General features: G+C 37.1%; 1 protein-coding gene across 1 annotated transcript in view; it reads left to right on the forward strand.

Moving 5' to 3' along the window:
- The first annotated feature begins 5786 nt into the window (after nt 1-5786).
- Nucleotides 5787-25834, forward strand: part of LOC149840847 (uncharacterized) — a 29071-nt gene continuing 9023 nt past the window's right edge. Inside the window, exons 1-2 of the mRNA XM_090005146.1 lie at nt 5787-6402; nt 6502-6610. Of these exons, the coding sequence (XP_089861272.1) occupies nt 6210-6402; nt 6502-6610 (302 nt within the window). The 5' untranslated portion in view covers nt 5787-6209. The remainder of the gene's footprint in view (nt 6403-6501; nt 6611-25834) is intronic.

The raw sequence follows: 25834 nt of genomic DNA on the forward strand, positions 1-25834 counted from the left end.
CAAAATTCAAATGAGAATGTTGAAACAATAGTTCGGATTTGAATCCTGATCTGAACTCGATCCAATAGTAGAGCTGAATCAAGATCCAAGTTTTAAATGATAATACTGAATCCAATAAAGAAAAAGGTGCAAAAACAATGGGTTTTACATCTAAAAAGTGTAATTGAATTAGATTTGATCCGGATACAATTGTGGATCTGTCAAAAGGTACTGATCTGAATTCCAAATTGTCTGATCATATAAGCTTGAAGCAATCTGAATATGCTTCAATATCCATGTACCAGTATAACACATTGGGATCGGAGACCCGACCTAATTTGAACCACATCCACATTCAGCGGCTTGCCAATAGTTATGATTTCTTCTTTGCGGGGAGATCGTTTCAATGGTAGAACAATTGTCTCTAAAACTACAGGTTAAGGGTTCAAGTTCCTTCTCTCCTGATCGAGAAACTCTTCTTTATTCCTCTTGGGGGAGTTCGCAACCAAAAGAATGGCTTGGATCCATCCCCCCTTTTGCACCCCTAATTCGTGTAGTCAGCACTTGGGCATTGAATGGATCTCAGATCATACCACTATCCAATCAAAACCACTTGAACCAAGTATGGTGCTTGAATTTTTGCTAACTCCTAATTTTACCAAGCATGACTCGGGTCCAACCTAATCATTTAAATTAAGAATATCAGGTCTAGTTTGTGTTTGGTTGCGTATAAGATGGGTCAGACCCGAGGAAAGCGACCTGGTAGGCTGGTCTAGGTCCAACATCAACGGGTTGGACCTATTGATAGCCCTTAAGAAGAATCATAAGGAAAAGCACAAATCTCCAAATGAGTCATACCTTTTAAGCAATTTTTATATCCCTTTGAAGTTCTCTATTTTTATTGCAACTAGGGATGTAGTACTTATAAAATAAGTCTCTCTCTCTCTCTCTCTCTCTATATATATATATATATATATATATATATATATATATATATATAGTTTACAATGGTTTGGATAGATTCGACGAAGGTCTAATGATGCTTCAATTAGAAGGATAGAGAAATGAGAAAATATATTAGTTAAAAAAGGTCGGGGTAGGCCTAAGAAGACTTGGATATAGATGATAGAAAAGGATATGAATGCTTTGAACCTCATCGAGGACATGTCATTGGATATAAATGATTAGAGGAGAAGGATTCATGTGAAAGACCTAAAATGATTTTCTTGGTTCATATCGCCGACCCCAATTGTTTTGAAATGAAGGCGTAGTTGTTGTTGTATATATATATATATATATATAGTGCGGTGCCCATAAAACTCGAAAAACATTGTTTATGTGAGTTTTAAGCTTAATGGTGCTTTATTAAAGTGTCACTATCTTTAATGGCGCTTTAAAGCACTGCTTAAGGTGCTAAAACATGCATACAACAGGTTGTAGAGATTTTTCGCATTTTTTGGACAGTAGTGGCTGGACGGCCACAATCATTCCATTGGTAGCTGCACATCTCTCTCTCTCTCTCTATATATATATATATATATATATATATATATATATAGAGAGAGAGAGAGAGAGAGAGAGAGAGAGAGAGAGAGAGAGAGAGGTCAACATGCTTTTCTTGAATAGGCTATATTTTAAATAAATTTAAAAAATATAAAAAATTAATTTAATATTATTTTATTGGTTTTAACACATGTTCATGATTGACACATAATATTTTTTAATTATTTTTTGGCCGAATACATGAGATTCACTTGAGTATAGTATCGGGCCAATACAGCTGAATTGGTGGCCCAACAATTCAGGGACGATACGGATACTGACAACATCGGTTTGAGGTGTCTGTTCTAATGAAAACAAACAAAATGAACACATTTGTTGGTTGTAAATAGTACACTGACGTGTCCACCCAATCAGGCCTTTTATCAGGAAGCTTCTGCTACTCAATGTGATAGTTGTCGTTGCTTTTGCTACTGCTGTAATTTAGTTGGTGGAATGGAACATGGGGAACTTGAGAGGGGGCTCACCTGTCTTCTCTTGCCTCCTACTTGTGCAAACGCAATGCATTAGTAGCCTACCGGGTGACCTCATAAATAATCTAATGGTCAAGCCAGCATTCCACGTATCCAAAGGGAGGAGTTGTTTAGGAAAATAAATGAAAAAAACAGGCAAGGGAAATTTTTGTAAAGGAACATTTTGCACAACTTTATATGTGTCAACAGCAAATTTTAATGCATCTCTTTAAACATGAGTCTCTGCTGCATTGAGATCATTTCTTTTAGACATAGAAAGCTGGGGGTTAGGAAGACCCCTACCAGTTATACAACCATACCATTGGGATTTGAACTTGCAACGTCCCAACACAAGGTGAGGCGCACTAACACACCCCCTTTACATTGGGATCATTTTTGCTTAAGCCCAAAAGTTGGTTTGGAACCACAAGAAGAATCAACTTATCATTTTGTCTCATCTACATGGGATTGGAGTTGAGAGCCATATTTCTCCATATTTTTACAAATTTTGACCTTTTTTCTACAATTTTTTTTCAAGTTTAGGCTTACAACTTCTTGATGGCTAAGAGTCAACTAAAAGAACAAAAAAAAAAAAAATGCATGTAGCTTAACTTGCACTATAAAGTGTTTGTGCTTACAAGGGCTCAACTTATATGGTAGGGATGATTTATGAATGTCGCCAAGTTGACCGGACATCACAAGTTTGAAACTCACATGTGACATCTCTTACCCAGTCGAAACTGGGTGTACTATCCAATGAATTAAGAGAGGCTTCTAGGGTTTTACCAACCAAAGTCCAGTCAATGTGTGCTCGGTGATTAAGGGAGCCTTCTTTAGACTATCCAAATAGAAACTATAGGGTGCTTGTCATTGCCAAAATTCAATGAATTTATAGCTTCTCGTGGTATCCAAGAATATAACCTTTATTAGCTAATTCTACTCAAAAATGAACTTGGTGAGGGTTCTAGCCAAGTCAAAGTGACTTGCAATATTGACCTGGCCTCCGGCATCATTGAAGCTTCAAAAATATCCATAAAGGTTTGATAAGTTTTATTTTTTTTTAAATATTATTATAAAGAACCCTTGCTGAACAGAGGAACTCCGAGTGGAGCCTCATGACCACCTTGCCTTATGTGGCCTACCTCTAAAAGCTATAGACACACCCGTGCACCAGTGAGTTTTGAGAAGGTTTGATAAGTTAAACAGGTCACTAAGGGTGTATTTGAGAGCCTTGAATATCATATCTGTAGATCTTCAGAAGGCATTGATGCTAGCCCTACACCTAGGGGTGTCAATGTGTGGGGTTTACCCAAACCCTATAGGGTTTGGGTATGGTGATAAATAAGAAGACCCGATTAAGACCTGGGTCTGGACCTGAAGGTCTGATTAATACATGGAGCAAGGTATAGTTTGTGAAATTTTATACCAGACCCGAGCCCGACCTGAGTTCTGATTAAGACCCATAAATTTTTAATGTAAAAATGATAAAAATATTATTTTATTGGGTATGGCCCATGTCTGGTTCATGTAGTTCTTATGGGGTGCAGGTATGGTTTCTCTTATGGTGGGTCTGATTAGAACCGAGTCCGGACCCGATACCATACCAAAAAATCGGGGCTAGGTCTGGTTCCACCTGGGTTCGAACCAAACCCGACCCGTTGACACCCCTTACCTACACCTAGATCAAGGCTCTCGAACAAAGTATCTCAGTTCTTAGCTTTTTGAGGATCTTAGATACAAAATTTGGCTTTAATTCACGGTTCTCTGCCTAGACCTGCGGGTCGATCCAAAGATCCTTGATTCTCAAATCCAACGATCTCTCTCGGACTTGAGAAATGAAGCTATCAGACTCCCCTTAATATAATATTGTGAATGACAATCAAGCTACAAACTATCACTTTTCATAGACAAGGTTAGCTTTGTTTTGCACTTGATGTGGCTCCTTGTATCCTCATTCTTTGAAGCGCTTTTTTAGATAGTTCATTTATTGGGCAAAGTCACTTATTTTATTGATGAAATGTCACTCTCTTCCCTTGTTACCTTCCCCTCTTTTTTCATGTGAAATGAATGAGATGGCCCCTCGTATTGGGCACTATTGCTAAAGACTATGATACTTTTGAATGACCAAAATGTCCTTAAATGATTTAAGATAGAGTAAATCTTACTCAATTTGTGTTGTTCAAATATATGGAACATTGCAGTTGTCTTATAATGACCATATGTCCACATCTACTTTTATCTTGTAAATAAAAAAAATAATTGTTTCACATATTCATTAAACACTCCTTGGATTATGAGGTACCTTTCAAGTAAACCAAAATGTCAGTGGACTGCAAATTCTTGGTGTTCCAGGTTTTATTGGATCAAGATATCAGTATAGTACACGTGCTTTGATGATTGTGGTCTTGAAGTGTTGATTCTTGAGATCTACGGCCCATATTTGCTTGTATTTACTGTTATAAAAGCCCGTTTGTTGGATCATGGTTCATCTATCTAGGAATTGCTATCGTTTAGACTATGACATTTTGTTTTACCTAGAGGCCAACATTGTCAAAATGCTATAAGAAAATAAATAATGAAGGCCACTGTCGTCTGTCCATGATGATATCAAGAACCAACCTGTTGATTGGCATCATTCGAACTAGACCGTTGATTCTTTAGATTAACATGTTCATGTTCTGATTAGTTGTCAACACAAGCTTAAAGGGCAGTTTTACAATTATCAAACAAGAAAATCTTGTTTCTAAGCTCATTTTCTCTTAAAAGGAAAGAGTGAACAGCTGATAGTGTCTTGATGTTATCAAGTTCCAATTTGTGAAAATTGCTTTCAAACAGACTCCTCATATAGTAATATTCTAGCAAGTAAAATAACTTCTTGTGGAACTGGAATTCAGGGAATTGCATGAGAAGCCTCCGACTTTCACATGATGTTTATGCTTGTGTCACAAGAAAATGGACCATCTTCATGAATGTACACTGTTAATATGAAAAAAGAAAAAAAAAACCATGTACTCACATGTCATAGCAGAAATTTTGAAGTTCTCAAAGCACTGTAAAAGCAATCCAGTTCAAGACTTCAGATCATTTTAGAAACATGAGAATCTAAGAACTTGGTTACGTTTCAAAATGGTGCCAAACATTCTCCAATGACTCATAAGATTCTTATGAGTATATTCCAATTACATAAGAAGGCAAAAAACAGGATCAGGAACAGTCAATCATGTGAATCAAAGTTGTAGATCTTTGTCAACATTATCTAATGATACGGTGCCTATCTATAGCAAACTAAGTTCCACAAAATCACACTTGGAACACAATGATCTAGATCTTGTGAGTTCTTTCTTTCCTATGGTACAATACTATTTAACTCAAATAGGACCGTTGGCAGGATAACAAAGAGGCACTCTTAACTCTTGTTTTATCCTTTTCTTTTTGCCTCACATGATGCAAAGACAATGATAATTATTTTAGCAAACGCATCACATTTGTATCGTCAAAATTAATAAATAATTGCAGGTGATCTATCAAACAACATATTCAACACTGTGGCAGTATTTTAGTAGTTCCTTCTTTTTTTTTTAATGCTGCTTAGCTTGAGCATAGATACAAAATTTACAGAAGGAAAAGAAGATTTAAGAAAGAAAGAAGAGAGAAACAAAGACAAAATAAAAAATTAAACAAAAATGGTTCAGGAAAAAGAAAAATCAAAGGAAAAAAAAAACGCTCACTTAGCAGAGAAAACCAAGAACGAAACAGCGGAAAAACAAGAGAGAGAACAGCAAGGAAGAATAACCCTCTCTCTGTCTCTCTCTCTCTCTGGATTGTTGGTTCCACTGAGTTAAACACGAATTCCTCACTCTGAGGGGAGTTTATAGGATTGAGGTCCGCCTCTTCTATTCATTTCGCCGAGGTCGATCTGCTGGGCATCTGTGGAGTAACACCAACGCGAAGCATCTGAGCCGTCCAATGAAAGCTCTAATGGCGGAAAGAGTGAATTGGGTAAAATTGGTTGTCTTCCTTTCCTCTTATATCGCACTCCACATCGGCAGAACTCGGTGATCCCAGTGGTTTCTGGGGAATTAGGGTTTACGGGATTCGCTTGTTTGAGTATGGGGGTTCAGTTGTGGGTGGGCGAAGGGGTGGGGAGCGACTCGGAGTCAGAGAATTCGGTTTCGGGGGAGTTGTGATTGAGAGTCCGGGCCGTTGGTGGTGGTGCAAATGCCGCCTTCCCCGGCGTTGCGTCTCTCGCCGTCTCCGAAGACGGAGAGTCACAAGCGGGGGCAGAGCTTCGAGGACGCGCTGACGTTCAGGGAGAAGGATGACGATCTCGCACTCTTCAACGATATGCACGCCAGGGAGAGGGACAATTTCTTGCTCCCTTCAGCCAGCGAGGATTTGGACGACTCCATATGTAATTTCTGAGATGCCCATCTCCATTTCTGGTCTGTTATTTTGTTTCTGCGCTAATTCATTGATCGCCACTTGCTCATTTGCTCTATTTGATTTGCAGCAATGAAATTGAGGTATTTCTCTCATTTCAAACTGGGTGTGACAACTCCCGCACGAGGAGACGGCAGTGAGCTTCTCAATGAAGACGGCGAAAAGAATGACTATGATTGGTGAGATCTGTTGGTGTACTTATGCTTTGATGAACTTTTTTTTGCATTGAATCTGTTCTTGCAGTATCATACTTCCTCTCCTTTTTCTTTTTCCATTTGTAGTTAATGTAGAATGAAATCGCAGGTTAGTTTGGTTAAGGGCTAGGGCTTCACAGATTCGTGAAATATTTATTCATTTTTTTATTCAATTATTTTGATGATGAGTGCAAAACTCCACTGAAATCACATTCATCTTCACTTGGTTAAGGGATAAAGCAGGGCCCTGCTATGTTCTTAGTTTGGCGACCATTTTTTCTTTGTTGTGTGCATGTAAGTCAACTGAAGATTGAGCAATTATATTCAAGTTTTCATTGGTTTTGATGGCTACACACTGAGTCCAATTGAATTACCTTGTTTGTGCATAAACTCCATGTAGGGGTGCACACCAGTTAGGCTTGAGCGGAGCTGAGGCTCAAGAAGCTCGGCTTGGCTGAAAAGTATACTGCTCAGACTTGACTCTAGCTCGAAGCCAAGCCTGAGCAGTCTTGTTCGAACTCGGCTTGAATATGAGCTCGGGTCAGCTCGTGATAGCCGAGCTTGAGCCGAGCCGGGTCAGCTCGTGATGGCTGATCTCAAGCAGAAATTGAGTAATTCGGCTTGTTATGGCTCCGCTAGAGTTTCAAAAGCTTGATAGCCGAGCCCGAGCCAAAGTTGAGTAAATGGGCTCGTTATGGTTGTAATGAGTCGAGATCAAGTAACTCGGCTCGTTATGGTTGTAACGAGTCGAGATCGAGTAACTCGGCTCGTTATGGTTGTAACGAGCTGAGATTGAGTAGCTCGGCTCGTTATGGCTCGGCTTTGTAAAGTATAAAACCTGTTTTTTTAACAACAACAACAACAACAACAACAACAACAACAACTACGCCTTCATCCCAAAACAATTGGGGTCAGCGATATGAACCAAAAAAGAAATTCATTTTGGGTCTTCCACATGAATCCTTTTCCTCCAATCATTTCTATCCAACGCCATGTCCTCGGTGAGGTTCAAAGCATTCATATCCTTTCCTATCATCTCCATCCAAGTCTTCCTAGGCCTACCCCGACCTCTTTTAACTAATATATTTTCCCATTTCTCCAACCTTCTAACTGGAGCATCATTAGGCCTTCGCCGAATATGTCCAAACCACCGTAAACGATTCTCTCGCATCTTATTTTCAATGAAGATTTTAATTAGTTCCTTTGTATTCTTTGCATAAATTGCCCATGCAATAAATATAGAAGTTCCATTGTGTTCCCTGCATAAACTGCAATACTATACAACCCTGCGGCAAGTTATAAGGACTAAATGACCATTCTTAAATCTCAATTCACAAACTGACTCTTGATTACATATTCGCATGTGCATTCAATGCCCACAAACCTATTTTCCTCCTGTTTGGCTTTTTCATCACATTTCACAAAAAAAAATTGAATGTAATCAAATAATCAATTTTATATAGTGTATAAAAAAGTTGTACAGTCCACAATATATGTAATCAATTCTGTACAATGCAATAGTTTAACTACTAATAATTCCTGCATATTTATCAAAATTGAGGTGGGATGTTCTCATGATCCCCTCCTTGACCCTCCCAAAACATAGCCAAAATCGTAGACTTGCTAGAAGAAATAAAAAAATTGAGAAACAGAACATCATTCCCACAAACATAACAAGTTATTCACGTAAAATTTAACCACAAAAACGAACTTACAGGCTCACATAACTGTCACACACCTTGCCCCTTGCCTGTGAGATATTTGGGTTCAAGGCCATTTTTGTCCTACATAGAATTAATTCAACACTTCAGAGAATATTATATGGCTGTATGAATACTAAAACAACAAGAAAAGAGCATTTTTTAGCATAATCTCAACAACTAAAGCAAATGCATAATGGATTGTATACCAGGTATGAATATGAAGTGATAAATTTGCTTCTACTGCTCAAGAAAATGTGATTCAGGTTATTCATCATCACCAACCTGCGAAACTAAAAAGGGTTATTAAATCAATCATAATAAAAATGAAACTACACAAATTAACATGAAGATATTTAGTTTGTGGATTTATTATTACATTTATAACATCTTGATGTATCTTTATCCAATATGAAGTACAAATTAAAGCTTCCACCGTCTTTGGTAATAATGAACTATGAATGTCATCAAGCACTCAACCTCCAATACTGAAAGCTAACTCTGAAGCAACGATGCTGATAGGTATACTCAATATGTCACGGGCTAGCTGTAAAAGAGTGCGATATTTTGATATCGTATCCCTCTATCATACCAAAATGTCAAAATGTCCATCTACGTTGTATTTGACTAATCCATCTTCCAAGTAAGTGGCAAGATCTGATTTTATATCTTGGAAAGGAATATTGTCTGCATTACTTTAAAAAGCAAAGAAATCAACACTCCCACTACTAATACTACTGCTTGCTTTGGAATCCCCACCACTATTGCCAACCTTATTGATGTCCTTTCTGCTTGAAGCACCAATATTAAAATCAGCTGCCGCCTATGTCACATAGGTGTGGGTGCAGCGATGCGGAACTTTAAAAAAACTTGAGTGCGGGGGTGTGGGAGGGTGTATATATATATATATATATATATATATATATATATATATATATATATAAACCATACCTTCCTGTCAAAACCATACCAAAGCAAGTGTTGCTTTGATAAATGAACTGGCAGAAGGAGTGTTGTATCACGAACAAAAAAAACTGGTCCAAGTTGAACAAGGAAGAGAGGTGAACTGTCATTTCCATATGTGGAACTACCATGAGATGCCTCCACCCTCCATAAATCCCCTCTTTCAATCACAAAACTTTCAATTCCATGTGTTCTACTATCATATGTTGATGTAATATTTACACTCACCTGGTTTCAGAACAAACCATACAAATAGTTGGTATATCTTCAGTCTTCACATAATAATGCAAGACAAAGCAATATCGATAAAATAAAACACTTGAAACATCAAGAAGTCACGAATGAGAAAGCAACTTCAATTGATTAAAACTACTTAATTACCAACCAAATACATCTTACTTCTCAATAAGAAAAAAAACTTACATACAACATATATTTAACGTACACAAGCAAAACAACAGAAGAGAAGATCATAAGAATGCATTCAATAAGTATAGAAACATATGTAAACATGTATTTCATAACGCCCATGGTGAAAACAACATCCTAACTCTCAACAAAACATACATATGCATATATAAGAGTTTTGGTTAGTCCCCAATGCAGGCAGGCACTACCAAAAATAATATCACTTAGCATGGCCGAGAGGCGTCAAACCCGGCCACCACTATCGTAGGTGGCCGAGCTGTGCCCTTCTTGCCTCTGGCAGAGGCAGAGAGAAAGAAAAGAGGCCGACGGGAGAGTGAGAGAGATTGAAGGAGGTTGGGGAGAGAGAGATACGCAAAGGGGAGAGAGAGGTACGCAGAGAGAGAGGCGGGGCAGGGGTTTAGTCGAGAAGAGCGAGAGAGACGGGGGGAGAGAGAGATTGAAGGAGACATACATGCAGTCGTCGCACCAGAGTCGTCGTGCCAGAGTCGCAGGACGATAGATCTTCTCAATTAGAATATCTCTTGTAGATGGTTTAGAGGAGAAAAGGAGGCATCAGGGTCGGGAGGGGGAGGAAATTTTTTTGACCTAATCCCCCGCCTAGCCCCATTTCATTGGTTTTTTTTTTAAGTTCAGATTTGGACTATTATGACCTTGGGTGCATTGACCACATCCAGTGCCGGTTTGACCGCACCGGGTGCTGCACCCGCACCCAAGTCGCATCGCGTCGACGTGGGTGCGGCACCCTGTTGGCCAAATCCTTGTGACTTAGGTTGTCGCCTTATATTGACTCTCATGCGAGCAATATAATCATCATAAAGCTCTTGCAATGTAGTTTTCACTAACTGAACATGTTTTGCTTTTTCCTTGTCATAATAGATTATAGAAAATACAAAATTTATCAATTTGTTTTTTATTCTAGGACCCAAAATTAAAGCAATGTCCATCAACAAATTGCGACTTCCTCAATATTTCTCAAACTTTTGCCTCATTTTTTTTTTGCCATTGTTCTCATAAAGCCAAAACCCTCAATCACCTTTTTATCCAATACGTCCTTCACCTTCCAAATCTCCAAGAAAAACAACTTTGAAGTCGGATATTGGGTCCCCGAAAAAAGCCGAGAAACATTGTAGAACACTTTGAGGAAAATGCATGTATCTTTAATTCTATCCCAATCTTCATCTTCAAGCAACCAATCAAAAGATACATCATGAACCTTATATTGTGAAAAGATATCCTTATATATCAAAGCAATCTCCAACATTAAGTATGTCAAATTCCATCTAGTGGAGACATACAAAACTAACTTTCTTGAAGTTGGAACATCTAGTTCCTTTGCTACAACTATGAAATCATGAAGCCTTGATGGTGAATCTTTAATATATTTGATTCTTTCTCTAACCTTGTGAAGTGCTCCTTTAATCTCCTCAAGCCCATGTTGTACCATTAAATTCAAAATATGCGCACAACATCGCACGTGAAAAAATTTGCCACCACAATATAAGTTTAAATCACTTTTCTCCAAGCTATTCTTTAATGTCCTAATAAGAACATCGTTGTTAGAAGCATTGTCAACTGTAATCGCCAAAACCTTCTTCTTAATCTCCTAGCCTATAAGGCACTTTGCAATGGTATTGGACAATGCTTTCCCAGTATGATGTGGCTCTACTTCACAAAAATTGATAATACGCTTCTGTAACATCCATTCTTTATCAATATAATGGGCAGTCAAACACAAATAGGAAACAGACTGATTAGAAGTCCAAATGTCAGCGGCGAGACCAATTTTGTCAACATCATTGAACAATTCTTTCATTTTCTTTTTTCCTTCTTTGTACAACTTCATACAATCCTTCTTGATGGTCATACGTGATATTGGTTGAAATTTTGGATTCAAAGTTTTGCAAAACATGATTAACCACTCATGTTCTACTATTCTAAATGGATACTCATGGGCAACAATCATTCTTGTCGTTACCTTCTTCACTATCTCCATGTCAAGCTTACCACTTGAAGGAATCATATTGTTTGAATAATTAAATCCTTGAGCACCACTAAAGCTCAAAAGCTTTTGTTTGGATTTGGTAGATTTTTCTGTGCATCTTTCCAAATGCCTAATAATTGTAGTAGTGCAACCATTCTTATAACTCTTTAAAGTAACTGGACAATGTTTACATTTAACCTTCTTCACACCTTTGACTGTAATTTCATCAAAGTCATCACATACAATAGATGTTTTTGACCTATTTCGCTTAACTTCTTCCAGATCTTGTTCTTCAATTTCAATATTTTATTTCTAACCATCTTCATTGTGAACATCTATGGAAGACTCAAGATTTGATGAACCTAAATCAATAATAGATTGTTGCACTGAGACTGATGTCTCAGGCATCATAACTTGGTTGTCCTATTGGTCGCTTCCCTTTTCTATTGTATCTTTCTTCTGGTGTCATTTTTCAATTCTCGATAAAATAGCAAATATAAAATTTTCACATTTAAGAAAAACAACAAGAAAAGAAAAAGTGCAACATGCCTAGAAAAGTGTAATTAATTATGTTGTCTTTCCTACATACAGCAAAATCCAAAACATTTAACTTGCTTATAGCCACAGAAAAGCAAAAAGCAAAAAAGAAAAGAAAAGAAAAGAAAAGAACATGCCATATATTTGACTAATCCATCATGGGCTAATTTACCACCACACCTCATATAGTACATAACCGGCCATTAGTTATATTCAATCACCATCACACATCTCTATGTAAACGCAATTTGCTAAGACAAAAACACTACCCTGAAGCTTTGGATAATGACGAGGCTACCTAAATATTGCAATAAATCTTAAAAGTCATATAGATATCATGCATAAGCATAAAAGAAAATTGTCTGTCTTCCAAAAGCACCAAGACATTAACATGTGAAAACAAAATTGTTTGAAAATTTACATGGGCATCCTCTAATAGATATTATTAATTGGACACAAAGTTGAAAGTGCAAAAACAATTATAAAATTGCATTCATACAAGGAAAAAAAATCTTGTGGAGCCAAAACAACTATAAAATTACATTCATACAAGGGGAGAAAAATCTTGCTGGGCCAAAGAGAGCGTTAATACACAAAGACTGACATTACCAACTTTAATAGGTTCATGGAGATGTTTATGAAAATTTGGTAACATCATGGCCTGGAAAGTTACTTTTCATATCACTGCTTTATAATCATTTTTTAGTCATGAAAAACTTAAGATCTACCTATTTTTCAGCCAGAATGCAGGTGTGTAACGACCCCAACGCATGCCCCTTGAACATGCAATTTTTTTTTTTAAACCATTGCGGAAATCTTTCTAGAGACCCAGGGCCTTTACAGTTTCACTCCCAATTGGATAACCAAACACACCACAATAGAGAGAGGAGAGGGGAGGCCCGGCAGGTGGCCGTCGGCCTCCTGTCGACCTCCCGGCAAACACTGAAAGAGAGAGGAGAGGGGAGACGTGGCAGGTGGTTGTCGGCTTCCTGACGAACGCAGAGAGAAAGATGGGTGGCGTGACAGGGGGGCGCCAACCTCCTGCCGGCCTCTCGACGTACGCAGAGAAAGAGGGGAAGAGGAGGGCGTACCTGGAAAAGGGGTGGGGTCGGCTGTCGTGCGAGGCTGCTGACGGCGTCGGCCGGCGTCGGGCGATCATTGAGGTACGCCGAAACGGGAGGAAGCGAGGGAGAGGCGAGCGTCTGGCTCGCTGAGGATTGCAGAGGGGAGGTCACCGAGAGGGGGAGCAGGGAGGGCGCAGGTTGAGAGCCCTCCCTCCCTCTGCACGATCTTAAAAGGGCGCATCGATCGAGTTCCCCTTTTTTAGCGAAGGGTGGAAATAGGAGAGCAGCGGCGCGGGGGAGAGGGTTTAAAAGAACCCTCGCCCCTGCGGTTTTATTTTTTAACCCTAACGGGTTGGCGGGTCCAGGTCCGGGTCGGATCTGACCCGGGTCCAAAAACTCTTTTTTTTTTACATGGGTTTTACAAGGTGTCTGTTCTGAAATTTTGCACTCATCTTTCACTTAAGTATCTCACTATGTTTCAAATTTAAGCTTAACTGGACTCTTGGATTATGTGTTATCATCATCCGATTGAGAATGAAAATTCAGCCACTCTATTACTGCAGATTTATAGAAAATTGGGCTCTGTTTTTAGTCAGTTGAAAGGCCCTATAAAAACAAGCAGATTCTGAGCAATTTACTAAAAATAAATTCACCAACATGAATAGTTGAATGTCTCTATTTTTCATCAGCATAAGTTTCATCAAATTTGGAATTCTAAATTGGGATATCTGATAATTTCGCAAAGTCTCTCTCTCTCTCTCTATATATATATGTATGTATATAGATAGATAGATAGAGAGAGAGAGAGAACCTAATGCCAGTAAAATCAGTGACCACTAGAAGACTAGAAATATCTAACATTGTCTAGAAAAGCAGTAATTGAAAATTCAACAATATCTAACATTAACAATATCTAGAAATATCTAAACTGTGATTTATCTAACAATATTTAACATTAACAGAAAATTCACCATCATTGGTTATATTAAATCACCATCATGCATCTCTACCTAGAAGCTATGTTTTTTATCTAAATCTAAAACATGATTTGCAGAAAAAACCAATGTTGTAACTATCGCACCGTATCGTACGATACATATCATAACTATAGCCTAACTCGATACGATACACACTCTTATTGCGATATGAGTGAGTATCGTATCGTATCGTATCGTACGATATAGGGTGTATCGTACGATGTGTGTTTGACGCACTTTAAAAAGACCGAAACTCTACTTTTAAAATTTTTGGTTTTAAAGACCTCCCTACGGCCTATTCTCTGATTTGAGTAGAGGCCTTTAGAGGAAAACTCATCACCTTAAGATGCGTGAGAGTGATTTAGGGGCCGATTTGTGCGTAAGGAATAGGGTTTTGCGGATTTCTCACGTAAGAATGCATATCCACGTATATTGGAAACAATGTGGATGTTGAAGGAGGAGGAGAAGTAGATAATGATGATGATGATTGAGGTTATATTTTCAAAAAGCTTAGTTATTTAACACGTAAGTGTTCATAAACTTAGTTATTTTGTTTTTGTTTTTTTATGTAATATGAAAGTATGAGTCTTGTGGCATCTTTTTAATTGCAAGATATTTAATATTTTGCATTGTTCTTGTGAGATATGCATGCAATATTATCTATATTAAATAATGTTTGATGATGTCTTATGCAACTCATAGAGACATAAATGTTTCATATGTTATTTTATGGTTGTATTTTGTGCAATTTATCATTGTTTCATGTGTTATGACTTTTTTTAGAATTTTTTGCTACTTTTTCTTATTTTTCTTGATTTTTTTGGAATTTTTGAAATTTTAATTAAAATTTATGTTTTTTTGCGATACACTACGATACATATCTAACTTTGGGCCCGACCGATATGGGTAACAATACGCTACTTACAACATTAGAAAAAACTGCTAAACTATGATTTATCTAAAGAAAACTAGAAATATCTAACATTGTCTACAAAAGCAGTAATTTAAAATTCAACAATATCTGACATTAACAATATCTAGAAATATCTAAACTGTGATTTATCTAACAATGTCTAACATTAACAGAAAATTTACCATCATTGGTTATATTTAATCGCCATCATGGTTCTCTACTTGGAACCTGTGTGTTTCTTATTTAAATCCAAAACAAGATTTGCAGAAAAAACTTTTAAACTGTGATTTACCTAAAGAAAACTAGAAATATCTACCATTATCTAGAAAAGTAGTAATTGAAAATTCAATAATATCTAGAAATATTGAAATTGTGATTTATCTAACAATAACAAAAAAATAAACAAAAATAAAACCTATACGGTGGTAATTGAATCATTATATGGTTAACCCACATATAGTGATTCTTTCCTATTTCTATTAACGAGGGAAGATCAGGTGAAATCACATTGGACACCAAAAGTGTGCTACAACACCTGACTGTCCTCCATCTCTAAGTACAACCTATCGGTTGTGGGGCTCAATGTTAAAAATTGTAATCTCATAGATAATCTCATATGTAAATATCCCATAATATGTAATATTTTTTCCAGTTTAGTTACAATAGCATAAGTTAGTTAGGTTTTTACTTTTTAGTTTATTTTTCATTTTTGGACATAATATAGACCTTTTGCTTTTTTATTTGCTTTTTTGACTAAGTCAAAAAGCAAAAGTTGTGAGAGTCGTTGGACACTCCAACAACTCTATTTAAAGTTGTTGGAATGTCCAACAACTCTCCCTTGTCCTCTCTTTTGTGTATATATATGGGGAGTTATCCCATTGTATTTGATTTGTGTATGTGGGTTTTGTCCCACTTCAATGAAATCAATTCTTCACTTTTTCATTTGGAATCTCTCTTTTGAGTATTTTGTGTGTGAACCCTAGGGGTTCTTAAGTGTTTGCCTTGTGTGTGAACCTTTATGGTTCTTGAGAGAGTTTATTCATGAGAAAGCATTTGAAGTTTGTTTGAGGATTCCATTTTCTTACATGGTATCAGAGCTTGGTTGAAGCAATCAAGATAAGTTCTTTTGTTGCATTGAAAAACGTGTCACACAAGTTTCTTGCAAGAAAGTGATCCTTTTTGAAGTGGTGATCGTGTGAAGGCATAAAAAGCTTGAAGAATATTCATACTCATCATTTGTGGTAGAATATTCTTTTATTTAGTTTTTCTCTTTCTTCTCTTATCTATTTTCCCAAATATTGTAAAATCGATGACAATGATAATGTCACCATTAAGCCCATCAAACTAAATGATTCCAACTATGTCACATGGGCTTCAATTATGAAGCATCTTATATGGGGGAAGGGTTTATGGGGATTAGTAGATGGAACCGATGAGGAACCTACTCTAATTCTTATGAAGGATGAAGGAGAAAAGGAAATACCTCTTACGGAGGTAGAAAGAGTTAAGGTCATATCTACTTACGACAAATAGTGAAAAAAATAGTGTATGGGACATGTCAAGATCATGTCTTGGCTTATTTCAAGTGTTGATATAAAAAAATGCTCAAGTTTAGCAAAATTTGAGCATGTAAATGAAGCTTGGGACTATCTTAAGAGAATGCATTCTCTTAAAGATATTGCACATGTGTGCAATCTTCAAATTAAAGTAGGAAATATAGTTTAAAGAGACAAGAGCATTAGGGAGTATTATAATGGCTTGTCGGAATTGTGGGAAGAATTAGCTCTTCTTGAACCAAAGTGACATTGTCCACAATATATTGAACTCCGCCAAAACCAAATCAATGCAGAGCACTTTTTTCATTTCATTACTGGATTAAGATCGGAATTTGAATCCACTAAGTCTATCCTCCTTCATCCTGAAAAAGTGTCTTCAATAGAAGACACAATAGAGGAGTTAAGTATGGAAGAAAATAGACTCAAAAGTAGAATCTCCAAGAATGATGACTCAGTTCTAGTTGTCTTGAAGCCCGGAAACTATGTCAGGACTTACAAGCCTCCTAACTATGGAAGGGGAAATGATGAAAAACAAGGAAATGATTTTGAGAAAAGAAAAATCATTTGCTACTATTGTCGTGAACCGGGACATATAAAAACCCATTGCCCAAAATTAAAAAGGCCCTATGAGAAAAAGGTCGCCATCGTCGGACTACCACAAGAATCAAGTGAATCTTCCATTGGAAGCATATCACTGGCACAATTGGTGGAAGCTCTTGGAACTCTACTCAAGGGAGCATCTTCATCTATGGGAGCTACAGTCTCTTCAGTTAGCACTTTCGATCCAGGTAAAATTCTATGGCTTCTTGACTCATGTGCTTCTTTCCATATGACTCTGAATATTGAAATGCTATCCGAATGTCGTAACTGAGATGGGTCCAATGTTTTTACTGCTGATGGAACATCACTAGAAATTAAAGCAATAGGCAACTTTGAAAAAACTTCTCAAAACTTAAAAGGATTTCATATTTCTCAAATTAGATATATTTCAAAATTGAACCTTAATCTCTTATCCGTTTCTCAATTATCTCACCATGAATATAATGTTTCCTTCTCTTCTCATGGTTGCCAAGTGCAGGATCACCCATCAGGGAAGCTGATTGGGGAAGGCCATAGAGAAGGAGGCCTATACTGCATGGATTTTTTGAAAATTCCCAAGAATACGTTTTGTTGTAATGTTCAGAAAATGAACTTGGATTTATGGCATAGGTGACTTGGTCATCCTAACATATCCAAAATTAATTTTTTTCCAAATATGGAAAACTTTTGTAATTCTGAGACATTTAAATGTGAAAAATGTATTCTTGAAAAAATGAAGAGATTACCCTTTCAAGAAAGAAATTTTATCTCATCTCGACCTTTTGAGTTAGTACATTCGGATGTATGGGGTCCTGCACCTCTCATATCAGAAGGAGGGTTTTCATACTACGTCATTTTTATAGATGATTTTACAAGACATACCTGGATTTATTTTCTCAAACATAAATCCGAAGTATTTTTACATTTCAAATATTTCATAAACTGGTTAAGAACCAATTTAAGAATGATATCTCTATATTTCACACTGATTCAGGGAGAGAGTATTTATCAAAAGAATTTAGCGATTACTTAAATGTACATGGTATTTTACATCAAAAGTCATGCCCATATACCCCACAGCAAAATGGTTTAGTAGAACGAAAACATAGACATTATAGAAACAACAAGAACTCTGCTCATTACTCAAAGCTACTGTAATCGCAGTATATCTCATTAATAGAATGCCATCGTCTTTGTTAAAAAATGTATCACCTATTGAAAAACTTTTCAAACAAATTCCAGTTTATTCGCGATTAAGAGTATTTGGTTGCAAATGTTTTATTTTCTCCAACAAAAATGACAAACTTTCCCCCAAGGCCATTCCTTGTGCATTCCTTGGTTATGCAAGCAATCAGAAAGGCTATAAATGCCTTGATCCCAGAACTAGGAAGTTATATATGTCACGAAATGTATCTTTTTTAGAAAATGAAAGTTCTTTTGAAACTAAAAACCCTAGAGAGGTTGATGAATACTCCTTGTTGGACTTAGTTCCAAAAATTAATAAAGAAGTTAATCAAGAAGATCAAAATAGTATAATCAACGTTGAAACATCTCATCCAGACTACATTTAATACTTCAGGCGAGGAAATCTAGAGCAACCTTGTGCTCTAGAAAAATATATTAAAGCACATGATCAAATAGAAACCATAAAATCATCTAGGGTGTCAAAGGTGCCCGAAAAATTTGTATCCTATGAATCTTTTTCACCAAAACATCAAGCATATATTTCCCTATTACACTTCTATACAGAACCTTCAAACTATAATACAGTAAAAAAATATTCAGAATGGGTCGAAGCTATGATAGCCGAGTTAAATGTCTTGGAAAAGGCAAACACGTGGACTATTCAAGATATTCCACCTGGGAAAAAGCCCATAGGATGTCGATGGGTATACAAAGTTAAAACTAAAAGTGATGACACTCTTGAACAATTTAAAGTTCGACTAGTCGCCAAAGGCTATTCTAAAAAATATGTCATAAACTACGAAGAAACCTTTACACCAGTCGCTAGAATGACCACCGTAAGAACTCTAATAGCCCTTGCCTCCGTAAAGAAATGACATATCTTTCAAATGGATGCCAAGAATGCATTTCTCAATAGAAGTCTAGCCGAAGAAGTCTATATGAAACCACCTCTTGGCATTGAAGTTCTTCAAGGAAATACTCTTCGGTTACATAAGGCCTTATATGGTCTTAAGCAAGCCCCAAAGGCTTGGTATGATAAATTCAGTAAGGTTATGCTTGATTTTGGCTTTCAATTTTGTCTTGCTAACACAACTTTGTTTATTAAGAAATCTAATGCAGGGATCATCATTTTTCTTCTCTACGTGGACGACATGATCATCACAGGAAGTGATAAATAAGGAGTTGACAATATCAAAAAATTTCTCAAAACCAACTTTAAAATGAGTTATTTAGGTTTTTTAAAAAAATTTCTTAGTATTTAAGTAACTTATTTTCCTAAAAGTTATTTACTAACTTAATCTAGATTTGCTCTTGATATTATTGACAAGTCAGGAATCACAGATGACAAACATGTTGATACCCCTGAAGTTGTAAACATTAAAATGAAAATTGATGATGGGGAACCTTTTGAGAACCCAACACCTTATAGACAACTTGTTGGGGCATTGTCTTACCTCTCCATCACAAGACCTGACATTGCATATGCTATTCACACATCCAGTCAATTCCAGCATGCCCCCACCTATATTCATATGGGAGCTATGTTACACATTATTAGATATATTAAAACTTTCATTTTTAGAGGATTGTTTTTTTCGGCTTCTTCCACACTAAAATTAATTGCTTATACTGATGCAGATTGAGGAGGTGATTCAAATGATCAACACTCAACTACTGGACTGTGTGTGTTCCTTGGAGAGTCTTTGATCTCGTGGAGGTGTAAGAAGCAACAGAAGGTTTCTCTTTCGTCTACTGAAGCCGAGTACAGAGCCATAGCTACCACCACCATGGAAGTGGTCTGATTGAGACGACTACTTCATGATATGGGTGTTACAAGTATAAGTGCATCACAGCTATGGTGTGACAATAAAAGTTTCACTTATATTGCCAGCAATCGGACATTCCACGAACGAACCAAGCATATCGAAATGGACTGCCACTATGTACGTGAGAAATTTTTACAAGGCACCATTGATGTTTCCTATGTTTCCTCAGAACTTCAACTGACAGATTTCTTCACCAAACCGCTTGCTACTCCTCGATTTCACTTTCTCTTGGACAAACTTTCGGTTGTTCAATCGTAAGTTTGAGAGGGAGTGTTAAAAATTGTAATCTCATATGTGTAGGAGAAAGATTGATATTTTATGTCTTCAAGAGACCAAATGGGTAGGTGAGAAAGCTAAAGTGATAGAACCTTGGGGATATAAGATTTGGTATACAGGAATAAATAGGAATAGGAATGGAGTAGGGATTGTTATGAGTCGTCAGTTTATAGATAATGTAGTTGAGGTCCGTAGGAAGGGTGATAGAATTTTACTTATTAAATTAGTATTAGGTACGGATATTATTAATATTATTAGTGTTTATGCACCTCAAGTAGGTTTAGATGATTCCATTAAGCATCAATTTTGGGAAGATTTAGATGGAGTAGTACAAGAGACATCTTATGGAGAAAAGCTTTTCATCGGCGGTGACCTTAATGGACATGTAGGCATTAGTAGGGATGGATTTGAGAATATCCATGGAGGCTATGGTATAGGAGAAAGAAATGAAAGTGGAGAAAGGATTTTAGATTTTTGTTTGTCCTATGATATGATCTTAGCAAACACTTGGTTTAGGAAGAGGGAGTCTCACCTAGTAACATTTAAAAGTGGGGTTAATACGAGTCAGATAGATTTTTTCCTACTTAGAAAGAGAGATAGGGGTTGTTGCATCGATTGTAAGGTTACACCAGGAGAAAGTGTAGCTACACAACATAGAGTCTTAATTTTAGATCTTAGAATTAGACAATGCTGCAAAAGGGATAGACATAGGATAGATCCTAGAATTAAGTGGTGGGCACTGAAAGGAGCTAAACAAGGAATGTTTGCAGAGCAGGTAGTTAAGGAAGTTGATTGGTGTCTCGAGGAGGATTCAGAATCAATGTGGAATAAGATAGCGGGTGGTATGAGAAAAGTAGCTAAGGAGGTAGTGGGTGAGTCTAAAGGCGGTGCACCACTAGGTAAGGATACATCATGGTGGAACGAGGATGTCAAATTAGCTATTAAGGTTAAAAGAGAGTGTTATAGAAATCTAAGTAAGAGTCGTGATAATGAGAATTTGGAGAAGTATATGATAGCAAAGAAGGAAGCTAAAAAAGTTGTTCGAAACGCGAGGGCTAAGGTATATAAGGAGGTTTATGACAAGTTGGATACCAAAGAAGGCGAGAAGGATATTTATAGGCTTGCAAAGATGAGAGATAGGAAATCGAAGGATTTGGGTATGGTTAGATGTATCAAAGATGAAACGCAAAGGGTTTTAGTCAAAGATGAGGAGATTAAGGAGAGATGGAAAGATTATTTTGATAAGCTATTTAATGATAGTCATGCTCAAGATCTTGGAGACTTCTCCATTCCTTTTCATGAGATAAATCGTGACTTCATGCGCAAGATTCAAAAGACAGAAATTGCAGAGGCTTTGAAGAAAATGAAATCAAGAAGGGCAGTTGGCCCAGATGGTATACCTATCGAGGCATGGAAATGCTTGGGAGAGAAAGGTTTAGAATGATTGACAAATCTTTTTAACTTGATTTGGCGAACAAATAAGATGCCTAATGAGTGGAGGAAGAGTACTTTGGTGCCTTTATATAAGAATAAGGGTGATATACAAGATTGCACAAACTATCGTGGTATAAAACTCATGAGTCACACTATGAAACTTTGGGAGAGGGTGATTGAGTCTAGGTTGAGGAAGGTTGTCATGATATCGGAGAATCAATTTGGTTTTATGCCTGGAAGATCAACTATGGAAGCTATACATCTTCTTAGACAACTTATTGAAAGATATAGAGAGAGGAACAAAGATTTGCATATGGTTTTTATTGATTTAGAGAAGGCATACGATAGAGTACCTAGGGACGTTCTCTGGTGGACAATGATGAAGAAAGGTGTTTCTCTCAAGTACATTAGTATAATTAAAGATATGTATGAAGGAGTAGTAACCAATGTCCGCACTTGTGGAGGGGTGACAACCAATTTTCCGATAACGGTTGGGTTACATCAAGGATCTGCTTTAAGCCCTTTCCTATTTGCGATAGTGATGGATGAGCTTACGAGATCAATTCAAGAAAATGTACCGTGGTGTATGTTGTTTGCTGATGATATTGTTTTGATTGATGAGTCTAGAGCTGGGGTTAATGCTAAGTTAGAATTATGGAGACAGACATTGGAAGCTAGAGGTTTTAAGTTGAGTAAGAGTAAGACTGAATATATGGAATGTCGGTTTAGTAAGCAACGAAGTAGTGATGGGAGTGTAGTGAAGCTTGGTGAGCAAGATATACCGGTGAATGACTATTTCAAATATTTGGGATCCATCATTCAAAAGTATGGAGAAATTGATGGAGATGTAAATCATAGGATAAAGGTTGGGTGGATGAAATGGAAAAGTGCTACTGGAGTGCTGTGCGATCGTAGAATGCCATTGCGGTTGAAGGGAAAGTTTTATAGGACGACTATTAGACCCGCTTTACTATATGGTACGGAATGTTGGGCTGCCAAGAGACATCATATTCAAAAAATGAGTGTAGCTGAGATGCGGATGCTTAGATGGATGTGTGGAAATACAATAAAAGATAAGATTCGGAACGAAGAGATACGTAAGAAGGTAGGTGTTGCACCCATTGAAAATAAGATGCGAGAGAATCGTTTACGGTGGTTTGGACATATTCGGCGAAGGCCTAATGATGCTCCAGTTAGAAGGTTGGAGAAATGGGAAAATATATTAGTTAAAAGAGGTCGGGGTAGGCCTAGGAAGACTTGGATGGAGATGATAGGAAAGGATATGAATGCTTTGAACCTCACCGAGGACATGGCGTTGGATAGAAATGATTGGAGGAAAAGGATTCATGTGGAAGACCCAAAATGAATTTCTTTTTTGGTTCATATCGCTGACCCCAATTGTTTTGGGATGAAGGCGTAGTTGTTGTTGTTGTTGTTGTTGTTTATATGTAAATATCCCATAATATGTAATCTTTTTTTCCAGTTTAGTTACAATAGCATAGGTTAGTTAGGTTTTTACTTTTTAGTTTATTTTTCATTTTTGACATAATATAGACCTTTTGCTTTTTGACTAAGTCAAAGAGCAAAAGTTGTGAGAGTCGTTGGACACTCCAACGACTCTATTTAGAGCTGTTGGAATGTCCAACAACTCTCCCTTGCCCTCTCTTTTTGTGTATATATATGGGGAGTTATCCCATTGTATTTGATCTTGTGTACGTGGGTTTTGTCCCACTTAAATGAAATCAATTCTTCACTTTTTCATTTGGAATCTATCTTTTGAGTATTTTGTGTATGAACCCTAGTGGTTCTTAAGTGTTTGCCTTGTGTGTGAACCTTTATGGTTCTTGAGAGAGTTTATTTGTGAGAAAGCATTTGAAGTTTGTTTGAGTATTCCATTTTCTTACGCTCAACAGTGAGATGGAGGAGATCAACATAACGACACAATGAAAAACAAAACCCAAAACAAAAATGAGAGAGAGAGAGAGAGAAATATGATCGTTGATGCTCTGCTTTAGTGAAACTAAAACCCTCCCTAACCTTCTATGATCGATATAGTGATATTGAAACACAAAATCGAAAAAAAACTGAAAAGTCAACATAAAAATCACATAAATTAAAACAAAAATGGGAAATGTTGAGATTAAGAGGTTTTTAGTTTAAGTTTTCCTAGACGAGAGGTTATTTGATATTTAATGTTTGATGAGGGACTTGTGTGTAATTTCTTCCTTTGGCCTCTCTCTATTTAACATAGAGATTAGCCCTAATCCAACTTAATGAGTTCTCTCAGTCTTACTGCCGTCTCTCTCTCTCTGCCTCGGCTTCTGTGTTAGTGTTCAGAACTTCTACATGGTATCAGAGCTATCGGGAGCGTGATCGATCCAGAAAACAGGTGTGCTTATCTTTTTTATATAGATCTGATAACAGATCTGGTGTCTGACTAAGGTCACGACACAGATCTGTCATCAGATCTAAAGGACACGATGTTTGTGTGTCATCAAGATCGGGATATGACAGTTTTTTTAATGGTGCCCTGAAGAAACAAATTTTTTTGGTTGTCGTGATTTATATGTCTGGGAACAACAACTGTCGTGATTTTTATTTTCTGTGTGTGCATATTATCGTTGGTCATGAATATGGGTGTCGAGTTCTTCTCAGATCTGTCATGATTTCTATTTTCTGCGTGTGCATATTATCGTTGGTCGTGAATCTGGGTGCCGAGTTCTTCTCAGATCTTATTTGGTTGTTCGATTTCAGAATATGATATCAGCAGTCGTGATTCCCTGCTGTGTTGTGATTTTTTTTTGTAACATGTGTGCTGTGAAAGCAGCATGTTAATATCAATTGTTTTTCCGTCGTGGAAGCAGCAGGCGTGATTCCCTGCTGTGTGGAAAAATATTTTGTGTGGGAAGAGCTGTGTGGAAAAATATTCAGTTTGTGGGAAGATTTTATCTACTGTCGTGGGATTTCTGTGTTGAGTACAACTGCTGGTCGTAGTATTGGCTGATACGTGATTGTAAAACATGCTATTTTTGTGTCACTTGTAGCCTGTCAAGATTTTATTTCTGGTGTGGCAAACTGTGTAGTCGTGGACTTGCCTGACGTGTGATTATAAAACACGTTGTTCAAGTGAGTGAACCTGATTTTTTTTGGCAGCTGAAATAGAATTAAATATTCAGTATGGGTGAAACTTCGAAATGTGATTCCAAAATTGAACATATTGGGGAGTATAAGGCTTTTGCAAATCCCTTCTCGTATGGCTCTTCTATAAGGTTGAATGAAACTAACTATGTCAGGTGGTCCAGAACTTTTATGATGTCGGTATCTGGACATCGTAGAAAACATATTTTGTTGGAAGACAAACCCAATGAAAAGGTGGGAAAATACGTTACTTGGGATGAAGATAATGACATAGTTATGTCATGGATCATGAATAGTGTCGAACCCCATATTGCAGATGGTTTAATTTACTATAATATAGCCAAACAGATGTGGGACAATCTTCGAGATACGTACTCACAAGAGACTAATGTGAATCGTATCCTACAAGTCGAACATGAGATATAATTTACAGCAGGGAGATCAGACCTTGACTCAGTTCTATGCCTTCGTCAAAGTTGCGTTTGAAAGACTCAATGTTCACAGGCCTCTTTGTTGTTCGAAGCAAAAGGATTATCAAGAACAGACTATGGTTGATCGGTTTCTTACAGGTTTATCTTCAAAATTCTCTGTTGCAAAAATCCAAATGTTGACTGGATCAGATGTACCTACTCTTGCTGATGCATACAATCG

The sequence above is a fragment of the Nuphar pumila genome, chromosome 4 (genome assembly GCF_984573655.1).
Source record: "Nuphar pumila chromosome 4, dmNupPumi1.hap1.1, whole genome shotgun sequence".
Classification (NCBI taxonomy): domain Eukaryota; kingdom Viridiplantae; phylum Streptophyta; class Magnoliopsida; order Nymphaeales; family Nymphaeaceae; genus Nuphar; species Nuphar pumila.